We start from the raw sequence: 14,714 nt of genomic DNA on the forward strand, positions 1-14,714 counted from the left end.
GGTTTTAAGGTTTATTTGTTGGTATTTCTGAAAACTGTCTTTTAATCAAAGTGTAAAGAAGGCATAGCTGCTAATTGTGGCTGGGTGTTTTTCTGCTGGTATGCTCTTCCTAGCTGAGAAGTGAACTGAATCTTCTAGACTTTCTTCAGATAACCTACTGGCAGGGCAACCATTTTCAATGCTGGTTGTGTTAGTTGGACAATCTGTAGTGCTAAAACCCTTTGTAACCGATGTAACCTGTTGGTGGTCCTCAATTTCCTGCTTTTCTGTTTGAGAATTTTCTGGAAATCTGTTGTAACTTTCTCTAAAAGAGCCTGTTTTGACAAAAAGCTAATACAAGCTGATTAACTATTACAACAAGGCTGAGCAGAAGCGCAGTTATTTGTTTAGTTTCTTCATTGTATTTCTGTTTAAAGCATATGTTTCGTATACAACTAAAGATTCTGTTTCACACAGTTTCTAAATCTAATTTCTCTATTTTGAGAGCTGGAAGATCATGTAAAGCAAATGACTGCAATACTCAGGCCATAGTAAAATTAGATTGCATTGAGCAACAAACAGTGTATGGAAACTAAATATGCATTTTGGAGGAAATCGGTTTTATCCATTTTAAACCATTAATGTATTAGAAATGTCAATTATAAATGGAATGACTGTTGATTTAGCCTGAAAACATCTCAGCTAATTTCCCTCAAGGAAAAATCACTTAAGGCAGAGCATGATGATACATCCAACTAAGTCCAGCTATTACATTGTGAGTGTTTAAAAAATGGATATTAGGTTGAATGTTATCTTCAGCAGATGGTGTTCTTTTTTTTAACAGGCATGTTTTTAAATAAAACTTGCTTCTTTCCTGTTACACTGTAAACAAAATTTGTCATTCTCTATTCAGTGAAATATGCATCCTGGGAATGATGCCAGTGGTAATGTCAAACAATCTTGAATTACTAATGTTGAGAAAATTTTAAATAAGTGCATTCAAGTTCTAAAGCATTCTAGTTAATTTGATTTACTGTGAACCTTGTTAACAAGGGGGGAAAAAAAGAACCATTTTATATCAAACCCCAGTAACTCTTTTTCCTCATAGCTGCATTTGTGTCTGTCCTTTTGGGGTAAGGTATTTGTAGATGAGTAATGAAAAAAATAGGGAACTGTTGTTTGAGAGTGTCTGGAAAAGAAAATGCTGCTATGATTTTTCCACAATGTTTTCCTCGCAACATGTAGTTAATTCTGATTTCCTGGAAAGTTAAGAGAGGGTTATGCAAATGTGGACTAGAAACAACAGGAGTAAAATCTCGTCCAACTAGTTTGAAATTCACTAAAATGTGGTAAGTTAAATGAATTTGCTGGGACAGATAACACTGGCTAACGGGATTTGTTTTTTCACTTCAGTTTATGTTACCATGTAGATGGATAAAATTCACCTTCTACTACTATTAATTGTCTCTAGAGTGAATCATAGCACTATCAAAACTGAGTATTGTTGTCTATGACTAGTTAGAGTAATAGTTTTCCTACTAGAAGATATCCTATGAAGTGGAGAGGTAATAAAAATTATATTGACTATATTATCTAAGAACTCAATAACTGTTTCCAGAAGACATCCTAGATTTTAGGTGGATGGGAGTAGGTTTGTTATCACTATTATCAGATGCTTAGGATGCTGTGCTTCTGTCATGGTCCACAGTGAATAGAGCCAGTTTCTGCCTCCAGCCCTCAGAAAAGCTCACTAAGGTTGTGTTATGCCAGGATTGCTTTTGGATACAATTAAGTTAGTTGCGTGTGATCTAAACTATGTTGTGTAGTGAATGTATGTGGCTTACATGTGTATTTATTAGGCTTGTATTTGGTTTTTTTTTTTCAAAGAACGATATAGGATCCAGAGTGATCAATTGGAAGACCTTTGGCTGATAACAAAAGAGCTCATGCTTCGACTTGAAGAACACTTCAAGAAGCAAAACTGCAAAGACTTTGCATGTAGCTTTTCTGGTTCAATTCCCCTGCAAGAATATTTTGAACTAATTGATCGACATTTTGAGGTATGTTACTTAAGTGAATCGTTAATATTCTGCTAGTTTAAAAATTGTTTGTATGTTAGTACTATGATTAATCAGATTAAAACTTGTAGCTGTCACAGGCATTTGGCTTTCAGAAAAGAAGTTGTCTGAGATAATGCTGGAAAAAATGTTGTAATTTAATTTTTAACGTGGAGTATGCCTTGCTTCTGAAACGGCCCTTGTGGTTAGCAGAGTGCAAGTAGCTAGTGCGCTGTCTGTGAATGATACAAGTTATGGTACTAGTATTTGCCCTTCTGCTCATTGCCTGTACAGAAGCCGTGGGTTCTTCATTCACTAATGTCATGGTAATTGTAAAAAGGTTTCTAAATTAGCTTTGGGTTATTTAACTTTCCTGTAACAATGAAGCTATGAACTTTTTTTTTTCGAATCATCCTGGTAATTATGTAAAAAGTACCTTCAGATTTAAAAAAGCTGACTGCCCTTGTAGAAGCAGCATTGGAGACTCAAGGAAGTTTACCAGATTAGATGTAAAAGAAATGTGATTACTTTTTCCTGTTTGGTCATGCAGGTGACAGTGAAAAATGTTCAATAGTTTAGCTAGCTTGTAGAAATAGCTAATAAAACAAAATATGTGCACACCTCCCCCCTGCCTTTCCAGTGGAAAAAAAAGAATAGCTATTTGAAAATTTCTATTAAACTTGTGTAATGGGCAAAAGCAGCGATGTATGTACGTAAGAGTGAGAAATACTGCTGGATGTTCTTTCATGCTGCCGAATTTTCTGTGAGGTGGAGCCATCACCACACAGAAAGATTGAAGTTGTAGTTGAGATTCTCTGGTGTTTAAGACGGATTCGGGTCTATCTCTCAAGCGCATGAGTAGTTATTCTGTTAGTCTTTCGACTGATTTGAAATTCAGAAAATTTGGGGGTGTTTTAGTGTCTGGTATTGTAGAGTTACCTTAGACATAGGCTTCACTAGATTGTATTACAAGGTTAAATACGTTGAAGTTTGAAATATAGGTGTGATTGCTGGGCTGCTAATTTAGGATCTAATTATGTTGCAGCTGGCTATTTTGAAGTTTCTGAAATTTTGTGATAATTACTTGGTCTAAAAAGTGTCAAATGATCTAGCAAGGGGATCCTAATGTTCCCATCTTTGTTAGTTTCAACAAACTTTGTTTGGCAAACTTGGGAGAGTATTAGCTGAGATGTCCCTTTTTTTTCCCCCTGCTACTTCTAGAAAAGCTACATCGTGTTTCTTTTTCTCTTCGCTTCCCCGAACTGTCCCTCATAATCGTGCGGTGACAGAATGCTATATTTTATTTTTAAATATAATCTGATTTCTAAATTTAGGAAACTTAATTTTTCTTCTCATTTTGGGGCACTTCAAAATGGATATGTGTCATAATGCTCACATCTGAAAAGTTGTGTCTTAATGTTTCTTCTCATAACTTCTGCTAGTTACAGCATGTCAGCTGTACAGAAGAGTCACAGCATTTTGAAAGACTCACCTTTAGTGATTTTTTTGTTAGAGGCATGTGCTGGAAAATTGTAAGGTGATTAAAAGATAAAATAAGAGTTCTTAATACCTGGGCATTTGATGTACAATGTAGTTCAAAGTTTTGTGAACAGTTCAAGAAAGTTTGTTGCTATAGAATATATAAAAGGAAAATGGATTTCACTTCAGAAAAAGACAATAATTCAAACAGTGCAGAACTTAGTACTATATGCTTAAGGAAATAACCATTTACTTTCTACTGCAATGAGTATCAAGTCCAATATGCTGTGTGTGTGCCGTAAATAGCACACCAAACCAAGAAAAAGCCTTGAGATCCTGGTGGTGAAGTTTCACTCTTGTTATTAGGCTTCTTGATGAGATATTTATGCATTGTCAGATTATTGTGGCTGTGACAGTTTTTTTTAGTGGCAAATGATAAATGTTGAAAATATTAATAAGCTTCATGAGGAGTGTAAAATATGAAACTGGTATAAATGACTCTATCATGCTTGAATAATACACACTCTCCAAAGAATTTTACTGTCATTCTCCCATTTCATTTGGACTGTGCATATGTAATGTATATGACCCTTAACCCAAATTCTTCAACACCCTTAAATTGCAGCTACGTTTGAATGCTGAAAAATTTCAGGAGCTGTTATCTGAAAGGGCTGTACAGTTTCGAGCTATTGAGCGGCGATTGCTGACACGATTCAAAGACAAAACTCCTGCTCCTCTTCAACATCTGGACACCTTGCTAGAAGGAACATTCAGAGAGGTCAGTACAGTTTGATTATGAGCCTGACCTCTTTATGTTGTTGGTAAAACTTAGCTTAAAGCATATAAGCTGTGCTTTCCTGGTTACATTTACCATCCAGGAGACCAGGAAGCAGTAATTTGTTTAACCTAATATTCCCTGTAACTTTCCAGATGATTTGCAATAGTTTTATTTAATCTGTGACCACAAAATCTTTACTACTGGGTCACACCAGCGTGACAACACATCATTCTTTCCTAACTGATGTTGATAGTGTAAATATTTTATAGTTCATGTGAAAATATTTTATAGTTCATAGCTTGTGTAAATATTTTATGGTACACTGTAAACTGGTGGAATGGTTTGGCTGGTGTAGCATTCACAACAAAATTGTCTGAGGCTGACCATGTTCTTCCTTATGGGGATTTTATGTTCTAATCACTTCAGAATGTGACAGCTGTAGAAGAAAGTTTAAAAAAAAATCATTCCTAAACCATCCCCATACTGGAAGTAAACAAGAAATAAAACATTTTTTCTTTCTCTTCCTGCCTCAGCCCTGCATTGCTTTAGAATAACCCTTGTTTCATGATTCCTTTTGCTAAGAAGTTACTTTGTGTTTTGTTCTTTTCTGTTGGAGAGTCTGACTTTACTGTCTAAAGCGCCTTGTCAGAGAAGCTGAGTCACAGCTAGATTCCTTGCTGGAAAAAAGACTTACCTTTATGTGCTGTTGTATATCACAACAAATGAAAACCAAAGGTGTTTGATGTTGTTGCTCTAAGAAAACATTTCTCTAAAATGGAGGAAACCGCCCTTCCATGTATGATTATACATGAATCAGATTTGCCTTTATTTCAGTCTTTACTGTGAATGAGTTAACTATGAGGTGGTTTAAGTTTGAAAGTGGGGGTTTTCTGGTTACTTTAAGAAATACTAGGTATTGTTGTGATAAATGGGTGATTCTTTAACACTTTTAAATGGCATGACTAAATAAGCCCTAAAGATAAACAGGAGTGAGTCTCTTGAGTCTGCTTTTGCTTTTGCTGTGTCGAACTGTTGCCTTTAAGTTTAAAGGCAGCTGGGATGCGCTTGACGGTTTTCTTATGCAGTTGGATTGAAAAGTGAGTTCTGAGAATGACAAAACTCAAGTAGCTGAAATAGGTGCATATTGCAGAATCTTGCTTTATAAGGTACTTCAAAATTAGATGGGTGCTTTTCTTAACAATTACTGTTGTAAGCATTTTTAATTAGAATTAGTGTAGTTGAAAGGAGAATGAGGAAAAAGATTTCTTTCCAGAGAACAAATATTTACCTTTTTCCACATTTATTAAAGCTTTGTTTTAGGCAAGCTCACCTTTTTCTTGGTAGATTTCCTATGTCATTTTCTTGTTCATGTGAATCCCCTTGCAATAAAGAAATGTTATTGTTACTACAAACAAAATTGTAATAAAACAGTAATTACCATAGAAACCCTACTGCTGCATATGTTGTTTTGAAAATGAGAGCTGTGGTAGGATTTACTATTGTCTCTGCTATGTGGATGAAATGAAATTGCTCAATGATCCATTTCCTATATTAGAAAAGACCTTGTTTTCTTTAATTCAGTATCATCTTCTGTCTTTGTTTGAACAAGTATATCTAATGAAAATAGTAGAAGTATTCAAAATATGGTACATGTATTTTCGGTAAAGGAATAATGAGGCTGGATAAATATGGACAGTATAAAGTCTCACTCCAAAACTACTTTCAAGTATGTATCCTTTTGACACTGGAATTAATACAATTGTATTTTTGAGAATACAGCTTTTCAGAAGAATTGTTCAAGCAAGTTGTCTCTATTTTTCCTTTTGGAAAATTGCCTGTTTTGAGCACCAGGGTTGTGTTCAGTAGTTTTTCTAAGGCAGAATGCATTCAATAAAGAATAATGATCCATACCCCATAGACTCGTAGTGGAATGACTCGTATTTGCTTCAGTGGAATTTGGATTGAACTCTGAAGAAGTGATGTAGAAGTTTTAGTAATAAAATAGGATAAATCCCATAATAAAATACTCTAATTGTTAGAAAATTTGATTTTTTTATTCTCTTACTGTTGTTTGAGAATCTTATCTCCTCCCTTATATTGAATATTTTTATAATGTGGCTCAGACTGGTGCCATCGGTGGAATTTTGGTTTCTGTGATCATGGGAAGGTTTGCATGGCACTGAGCCTGCTGGTGGCAGATGGAGTCCAGCTGCCTCAAAGGGGAAAAAGGATTCTTGCCCACAAGCTGTACTAACAAACAAGGAGGGGCTGGGTGAGGATGTGAAAGTTGGAGGTAGCCGCGGCTGCAGTGACCATGAAATGATGAACTTAAGGATCCTGCGTGGAGGAAGCAGGGCGATAAGTAGGATCAAAACCTTGGACTTCAGCCTCTTCAAGGAGCTACTGGGAGGAATCCTGTGGGTCAGGGCTGTAGAAGGCAGGGGGTTCCAAGAGAGCTGGTCGCTGTTTTAAACATCACTTCATGCTCAGGAGTGGTGCATCCCCCTGAGCAAGAAATCTAGAAGAGGAGGCAGGAGACCCGCATGGATGAGCAAGGAGCTTCTAGCAGAGCTCAGATGGAAGAGAAAGGTCCATGGAATGTGGAAAGAGGGACAGACCACTTGGGAAGAGTACAGGAATGTTGTCAAAGCATGCAGGGATGCAACAAGGAAGGCGAAGGTCCACCTGGAATTGAATCTGGCAAGGGATGTCAAGGACAACAAGAAGGGCTTCTTCAACTGCATCAGCAGCAAAAGGAAGGCTAGGGACAATGTGGAGCCACTGCTGAACGAGGTGGGTGTCCTGGTGACGGAGGATGCAGAGAAGGCAGAGTTACCGATTGCCTGCTTTGCTTCGGTCGTCAGTGCTAAGGCCGGCCCTCAGGAATCCCAGGCCCTGGAGGTAAGAGAGGAAGCCTACAGATAGAATGACCTTCCCTTGATCAAGGAGGACTGTGTGAAAGATCACTTCAGCAATCTGGATGTCCACAAATCCATGGGCCCCAATGGAGTGCACCCACGAGTGCTGAGGGAGCTGGCAGATATCATTGCTGAGCTGCTCTCCATCATCTTTGAAAGTTCCTGGAGGACAGGAGAGGTGCTCAAGGACTGGAAAAAAGCCAATGTCAATCCAGTCTTCAAAAAGGGCAAGAAGGAGGATCCAGGGAATGAACTACAGGCCAGTCAGCTTTACCTCCATCCTGGGAAAGGTGGTGGAAAAATTCATCCTAGAGGTCATCATCAAGCAAGTGGAGGAAAAGAAGGTTATTGGGAGCAATCAGAATGGATTACCCAAGGGGAAATCATGCTTGACCAATCTGATAGCTTTCTACGGTGGCATGACCGGCTGGGTAGATGAGGGGAGAGCAGGGGATGTTGTCTGCCTCGACTTCAGCAAGGCTTTCGACATGGTCTCTCATAACATCCTCCTAGGGAAGCTCAGGAAGTTTGGGCTAGATGAGTGGTCGGTGAGGTGGATTGAGAACTGGCTGAATGGCAGAACTCAGAGGGTTGTCATCAGCAGTGCTGAGTCTAGTTGGAGGCCTGTAACTAGTGGTGTACCCCAGGGGTCAGTACTTCGCCCAGTCTTATTCAACTTCTTCATCAGTGGCCTGGATGAAGAGTTAGAATGTACCCTCAGCAAGTTTGCTGATGACCCGCCTGGACAAGGTCCTGTGCAGCCTGCTGTAGGTGACCCTGCTTCGGCAGGGGGTTGGACTAGATGACCCACAGAGGTCCCTTCCAACCCCTAACATTCTGTGATTCTATAATTAGAAAAATTTGCTTTGTTTTATCCCCTGATCTTTGTGCCAAAGTAACAGTTATGTACATAGAAAGGTTTTGTTACTTTTTGCATTGGGTTTTGCAATCAGAAGGGAAATGTGTATGTTCTGGTTTTATAGTATATTCCAAACGTTTTCATGTAGAACAGGAGGAGTTTCCAGTTAGTATTAGTATGTGGTTTTATTATTCTTTTTAACCTGGAATCTCCAGGACTTGGGGTCTATGAATTGCATTCTTAATAGAACAATTAGGATTAGGATTTTTTAAAACTGAAAATATAATGGTATAACCTCTCCAAATCCACAGGGATATAAAGGTGCTTCTATTGCTTCCCTTATTTCCTTGCATCAGAACACTTATACAGCAAATAAATAACCTTTGTGTTAACAGTCTTTTAAAAATAAATCGGGTAACAGTGAATATTCAACTCATGTAGTCATTGCCTAGGTGTGGTACATATCTAATTTAAATTTATTCTGTGCAGTTTCTTTGCCCAACTGCAAATTGTTATGAATTACTGAACTGATTTGAATTTTACAGCTGACATAGATTGTAGATGTTAATTTTCAGATTTTCAACTTCAAGTAAGTTTGGTTTGTGTGATATGTATGTGGGTGTACCATACGTCTCAAACCCATAGATGCCAAACCAGAGAAAATTAATCAAAATGCATTTGATTCTCTGGTAAAAAGCATTTCTATTTATCAACTGTATTTTTTATTAGTCCTTGTCCATTGCCAACAAGACAGGATGTATGCAGTGCTGCGATAAAATTACTAATGGATTTATTGTAAGGAAACTTTAGCCTTACTTTGTATCTTCACAATGACAGAGAAATGTATAAGCAGGCATCAGTGTGTGCAATGATGAAAAGATTGCTCTTGGTTTTATAGTCCTATTTAATTTTTTCTTCTAGAATTTTCTTCGTGAAATAATATTATAGGTCTAAATAGATTGGAGTATTAACAACAGTTAACAAATAGTGACATCAGGTGTTCTATCCTGGAAGGAACAGAAAAGCTGCTGTATACGTAGTAGCCTTGTATATTAGAAAAAAGAAATTCTTACAATGTTTAGGAATGATTTATAGGAAGGTGCAACGGAAATAATGGAAAAATAAATTTGCAGTAAATCCTATTTGTATGCCTATGAATCAATTTCTTGATTTCTGGTTAAAAAAATACTAGTGCAATTGGACATGCTGCGAGCTCTTGCACTAAGAGAGGAATTCAGATAAGCTTAAAAGCAATTGAACAGTAGTTGAGATTGCATAGATGCCTTTTAGTTTAAAGGACATGAACTATGAAATGAGATTGCAGCAAACTTTTGGTAGCTGTTGTAAACAGCGTGCACTTTGTATAATGCTCACCTACTAGAAACATGTTGTTGCTTGTAAGTGTAATTTAATGATCTTTAATCTCTACAATGTGTTTTTTGCCTTATTAAACATAGTTTGGGAGTAGCTGCAGGTGCTTGCCCTGGAACTATAGTTTTCATGCAGTGAGTCTTGACATAGGTTATTTGGGTTTCCAAATACAAGCTGGAATTAACAAGTGTCATAAAAATCAGATGGATCAGTTTCTTCTTTCAACCCACATCGATATTATCCTAGTGAATCTTAGCATTACTAACTGTGTCTAGTTATAAGCTGTGTTTAACCCTGTAGCCATGTTTAGTAGACTACTGCAGTTACATTGTTTTAGGGAAAGAGGAAGAAGGATGAATTTGAAATGTGAGGTAGAGTTTTCCTAGGGCACTAACTGTTGCTTAACCAGTTTGAAGTACTTAAAACGTGAATCTGAGACAAGTGCGAACAGTTCAAGTTTACAAAAAATATAATGACAAAGCAATCACTTCTACCTTGCATTGTATTACAATAAAAGGTTGCAAAATCCCCACACTTCTGTCATCAGTAGTAAGTATACCTCCCTTCCTATTCTTTGCCAGTATTGCACAGTACTTGAGGTTTCCCCATGTTCTGAGGCTTCTTCATCTCTGCTCTGTAAAACTACCAACTTGTGCTTTCTCATACTGACATCTCAACTTCTACCCGTGACACCAGCACCCCCTCTGTCAGTTGCTTATTTGTGCACTGTCAAGCCAGCGCACTAGTGCTGACTGGCAGTACCCCACTAACCAGACAAGATGGATGATGTCCCCTGTCTCAGTAGAAATACTAAGAGTGTCTCTCCCCTCCTAGTGTGCTAATTTAAAAAATATGTAGAGGAACTTGATGATTTCTGAATTTTCATGTCACTGTAAAATTTTCTGTGGTGATTGGAAATGACAGTTACTAGGAATGGACCAACAGAACAAGTCTGACGTGAATAGTCAACACAGTTGCATAACCTTGGATATGTAGGGTTAATAACTGTGATCTACAACAGTTGGTCTTTATTTTTGTTTGGTGATACATTTTAGCTTTCATTTCTTTAACATACTTTATAAGAGAGCATTTTGCCCTTAGGAAGAGGACCTAACATGCTTTTCTAAACAGAACTGCTAGAACTAATTGATGCTGCAAGTTGATTTCCTTTATTTTCTCCTAATTCAGCTATTCTGTCATGGTCATCTTATATTATTACTGAATAACCTGTCTCACAGAAATACTTGGCTTTAAGCAGGAGTAAAGTGGCTTTCAACATAATTTTCAGATCCTGCTCTGGAAACAACTAGAAGTTGTCCATTTCATTCTGCTGTCTTTAGTATATGGTTTGTATTTATCTTGGCTGGTCTTGATCTTGCATCTTGTGAGTTCTGCATATGAATTGCAGCTTGAAGAGATTCACAAGTGTAGGAATTTTTCACTTAAAACCTCTGCTTCAAACAAGGGGAGAAGTATTCAAATAGTCTTTCAGATTAAGAGGTGCTCATAGGTTACTGTTTATAGGGAATGGGAACAAACACAATTCCTACAGTGGTGTTTTTTTTTGTAATCTCCCTCATCTGTTCATCTTTCAGCATTCCTATATTGTTTATCTTGTTCATATAGTTAGCAGCACTGGAAAGCAAGTGTAGCATTTCATCATCAGTCTGTTAGAAGTTGTCAACAAACACAATTGCTTCCAAGGAGAGATACCCTGACTCCTTATTTAGAATAAACTAGACAATTCTACCAGGAGGATCCATGTGAATTCTTTATAAGGCCGTAAACTGTGTAGGACATTGTTGCCTGTGACTGAGAAAGCTTGATCCCTGTGTAAGGTTAGTTGTTTTCCCTGAGGTCTGTGATCTGAGCTGTCCCTCACATAGACAGCCCTGGATGTTAGCTGGGGAGCCTGAGCATGCAGTAGAGACTTCTGGAGAAACAGATGAATTTTGTGAAGGACTTGGAAGTCAGATATCTCTAAATGAATGCACTGGTTCTTTTAATTAGTGTTGTCACAGGAGTTGTCCTTTTTTCATATGACAGCTTTGAAGAAAGGTGCTTCTCATATTTTTAGAACCTTAGGAATTTCATTCAACAACTGTTTCTTTGTTGTAATCTAATTTAAACAAATGTGGACTATTTCATGTTTTTGAGATGGTATTTAAGCAATTGTGCTATGAATTAATGTCAGCTGCTAAAACTTAGGACTGGCCCACAGTTCCATGCCACAGCACAGGACTGGTATTGAAGTGTCCTTATGTTTGTTCCTTGTTTATGAATAACTTGCAACTGGTTTGATCCTTTTGGAGTCCTTCAGTCCCATGTTATTTTGAGTGACACTGAGTAGCTGTACTACATGACAGGATCTATTCTTGTCTTGAAAGTTGACATTTAAATAATCAAATCTAAGCGAACTTTATAGCATTCTTTTTCTCAAAGAAGGAAAAAAAATTTACAGCAACACCTGATTAAAGCATGTAGGACCTGACTTGCAGCTTTGTTCAAGTTTACTCTAAAATACACACACAAAAAGAAAGTCAGCTCATGTTGAAGCGTTAACTAAAGGTGTTTTAGAAAAGCATCCAAAAAGAGAAAGCTAATGATGCAATGAACTTTCAAAGTTAAACGTATGGAGAAAAAGCAATTCTTTTGTATCCCTGGACATAGTTTAGGAAGCGTGCTAAAGACTTGTTTCTTGAGGTTTCAGCAGAATGTGTAATTAATCTGAATTTTGGACAGAACTTAAAGGAACTTAGAGTCCCTTTGAGCACATCTTACTTAACAAGACAATTGTGAGCAATTTTCTCCCTAGAGCTACTGATCATGCATGTTATGTCTCTCATTGTGGTTTGTGATCAAGCAAGAGTGTTGAAACCTTGTCAAGCAGTATTTGAAGTGTTAAAATACTGTGTGCCAGTTCTTGTCCATTTTATAGTATTTGACACTACAAGGCAAAATTAGTTTTGGGTGTAAATCATTATCACGATTGAAGTAAGTAGTTGGTTCTGAATTGTATCTTCTGAATCATAACATTTCCCCTCTGATATTTCGGAACTTCAGATGAAAAATCAATATTCCAATTAACAGTTGACAGATATCTAAATGTAAGCATTTTGTCCTTTTTGTTTAACGCTTTTGGTCAGTTTTCAGAACAGATCCTTAGCTGTTTTAAAACATCATTATTCCAGACAGCCTGGTTTTTAAGACATGGGTTCTGGTCCAGTGTTTAAGGGCTTGCCTTTACACCTGGGGACATGGTCACACATCTGCTTCGCCTGTGGTGAGCACCACCTAGGTGTGAATGTGATTCCATCTGACAGGTTTGCACCTGTCAGTTGAACAAAAATGCACTAATACACCTTCTTCATAGCACTGCACTACTGTAGTTACGTGGCTCCCAGTTTCACTATCTCCTGTCTTTCAGCTGGTGTGGAAGAAGTTCTGTGACTGTCTGTAGCCTTCTCTGCAGATGTGTTCTAACTTTTGCTGTGCTGTTGGCTGCTGTGAGAAGCAGAACTGCAGGTGCTCTCTATCTTTTGGTCTCTAAGCATGCGCTCTAGGTTCGATCTCGTATCTCTTTTGCTCAGAATTTTGTGGAGTCCAATTAACGCAAACTGGTGACAGCTCTTCCAGCTTTGTCCAGTCCCTGATGCTGAATTTCCCCACTGCTTAAGGTATGTGTATTTGACGCTTAGAGCAAGTTATAATTTTGCGAAGGAGTTGTTAAATATGCATGTGTACTTTGTTAGACAGCATGAAAAATACAGCTGTGTAGAAAACAGCCACCCTAATTGGAAGATTTTAACTTAGTTTCATCTCTTCAGCAAGAGAATTGGGTCTTGTCACTGCCTATTGAAAGGAAGCACGGTCTCCCCTCTCTGCCTCTGTTTCCTGTGTTTTCTCTGCTCTTGGAATAAGATTCCCCCAGCTAGTAAAGGACACCCTCCCATTTGATTTTTGGGTCTGTTATTTCTGGGACTTCGTTGCAGGCTCACATCAATGAACTGACTTCCCTATATTCTTTCTGTTTTGTTTAGGGAACTGCAAATACTCTAGGTTAGTAATCCTTGGTGGTTTCAGGCTGTTAGAAGGAATAATTGCCTTTGATATTTCCATAGCGATTTCGGAACAAAGATGAAGAGTATATCAAAGGCAAATGCCTTTGCTCTCCTTAGGTGTCTAATTTATAGGCATTAGTACAAAAGAATAGGGCAGGGGGGGGTTCCCTGCTCATGGCAGGGGGGTTGGAACTAGATGATCTGTAAGGTCCCTTCCAACCCTTACCATTTTGTGATTCTATGTTTGTGCACATGCATATATGTGTGTACATACATATAATTCATTATATCTTTATTTTAGCCTTCAGAATTGTTCCTGAATGTCTTTTTGGAGTTGTATATCTTAAGAGTCAGAATTTTACTTCTGTGATACTTGATAACAGGTTCAGTGCCTAATATGCTAAAGAAAAAGAAAATCTCCCATTTCTCTCCTTACCTCATGTCTGTCTACTGATTTAGGAAGCTAGGCTCTTTATTTCTAATCTGTAACCTACTACATAGGTGTAATATGAAAGAAGTATGGACAGTACAATTTTTTTAAGTAAACATAATTTTCTAATATTTTGAAAGCATTCATACTGTTCCTAGGATTATTTTAACACTAGCAGTGTGTGGAACACTTCGGTGGTTGGTGGTTTGTGGCCAATGGCAAATACAATTCATTATGTTCTATTCACTAAAACACATGGAATGTCGTTAAAGGTCCATTAACTCTTTGTTCAAGCACCTTAACTCCTTTCCTTGCTTATTAATTGGCTGATATAAATAAGTGATCATTAATGATTGAGCATTCTCTCTAGAGTTGCAGTTCTGACACACATGGCCTCAGGAATTTTTGAGAATGAATCATTACTTGATTAGTAAGGGCTTTGACCTCAAAGCAAAACCATTAGGGTTTATCATGCATGACTCAAAGGCTATATATCACACCTGCTCCTGTAATAGTCATTGTCCCCAGATAATGTCAGTGAGAACTACACCCATAATACAAATTAGCTCTTTTTGGCTTGAATAAATGCGGTGTTCTTTCGAGGAGTTGTGTTTAACTTCTCTTGTTTTATTGCTGTTTCTGCTAAATGTAGTTTTTTCATAGCCACTAAAAGTAGCTTATTGACTATTACGTATAATTAAAATGGTCTATTTTACTGGTGTTCAAATAGTATTATGTTTCTATTTCCCTAAGACTTATTTAGCTTTAACAGTGGGGTACTT

General features: G+C 37.6%; 1 protein-coding gene across 2 annotated transcripts in view; it reads left to right on the plus strand.

Moving 5' to 3' along the window:
* The window catches only part of BBS9 (Bardet-Biedl syndrome 9), a 310,207-nt gene that overhangs the window by 80,943 nt on the left and 214,550 nt on the right, over positions 1-14,714 (plus strand). For both annotated transcript variants that reach the window (XR_012763711.1, XM_075418656.1), the window contains 2 exons: positions 1,867-2,039; positions 4,141-4,293. Coding sequence is in view for 1 of the 2 variants with exons in the window: in XM_075418656.1 (XP_075274771.1) it covers positions 1,867-2,039; positions 4,141-4,293 (326 nt within the window). In the remaining variant the exon portion in view is untranslated. The remainder of the gene's footprint in view (positions 1-1,866; positions 2,040-4,140; positions 4,294-14,714) is intronic.

Source organism: Opisthocomus hoazin, chromosome 4, assembly GCF_030867145.1.
Source record: "Opisthocomus hoazin isolate bOpiHoa1 chromosome 4, bOpiHoa1.hap1, whole genome shotgun sequence".
Taxonomy (NCBI): Eukaryota; Metazoa; Chordata; class Aves; order Opisthocomiformes; family Opisthocomidae; genus Opisthocomus; species Opisthocomus hoazin.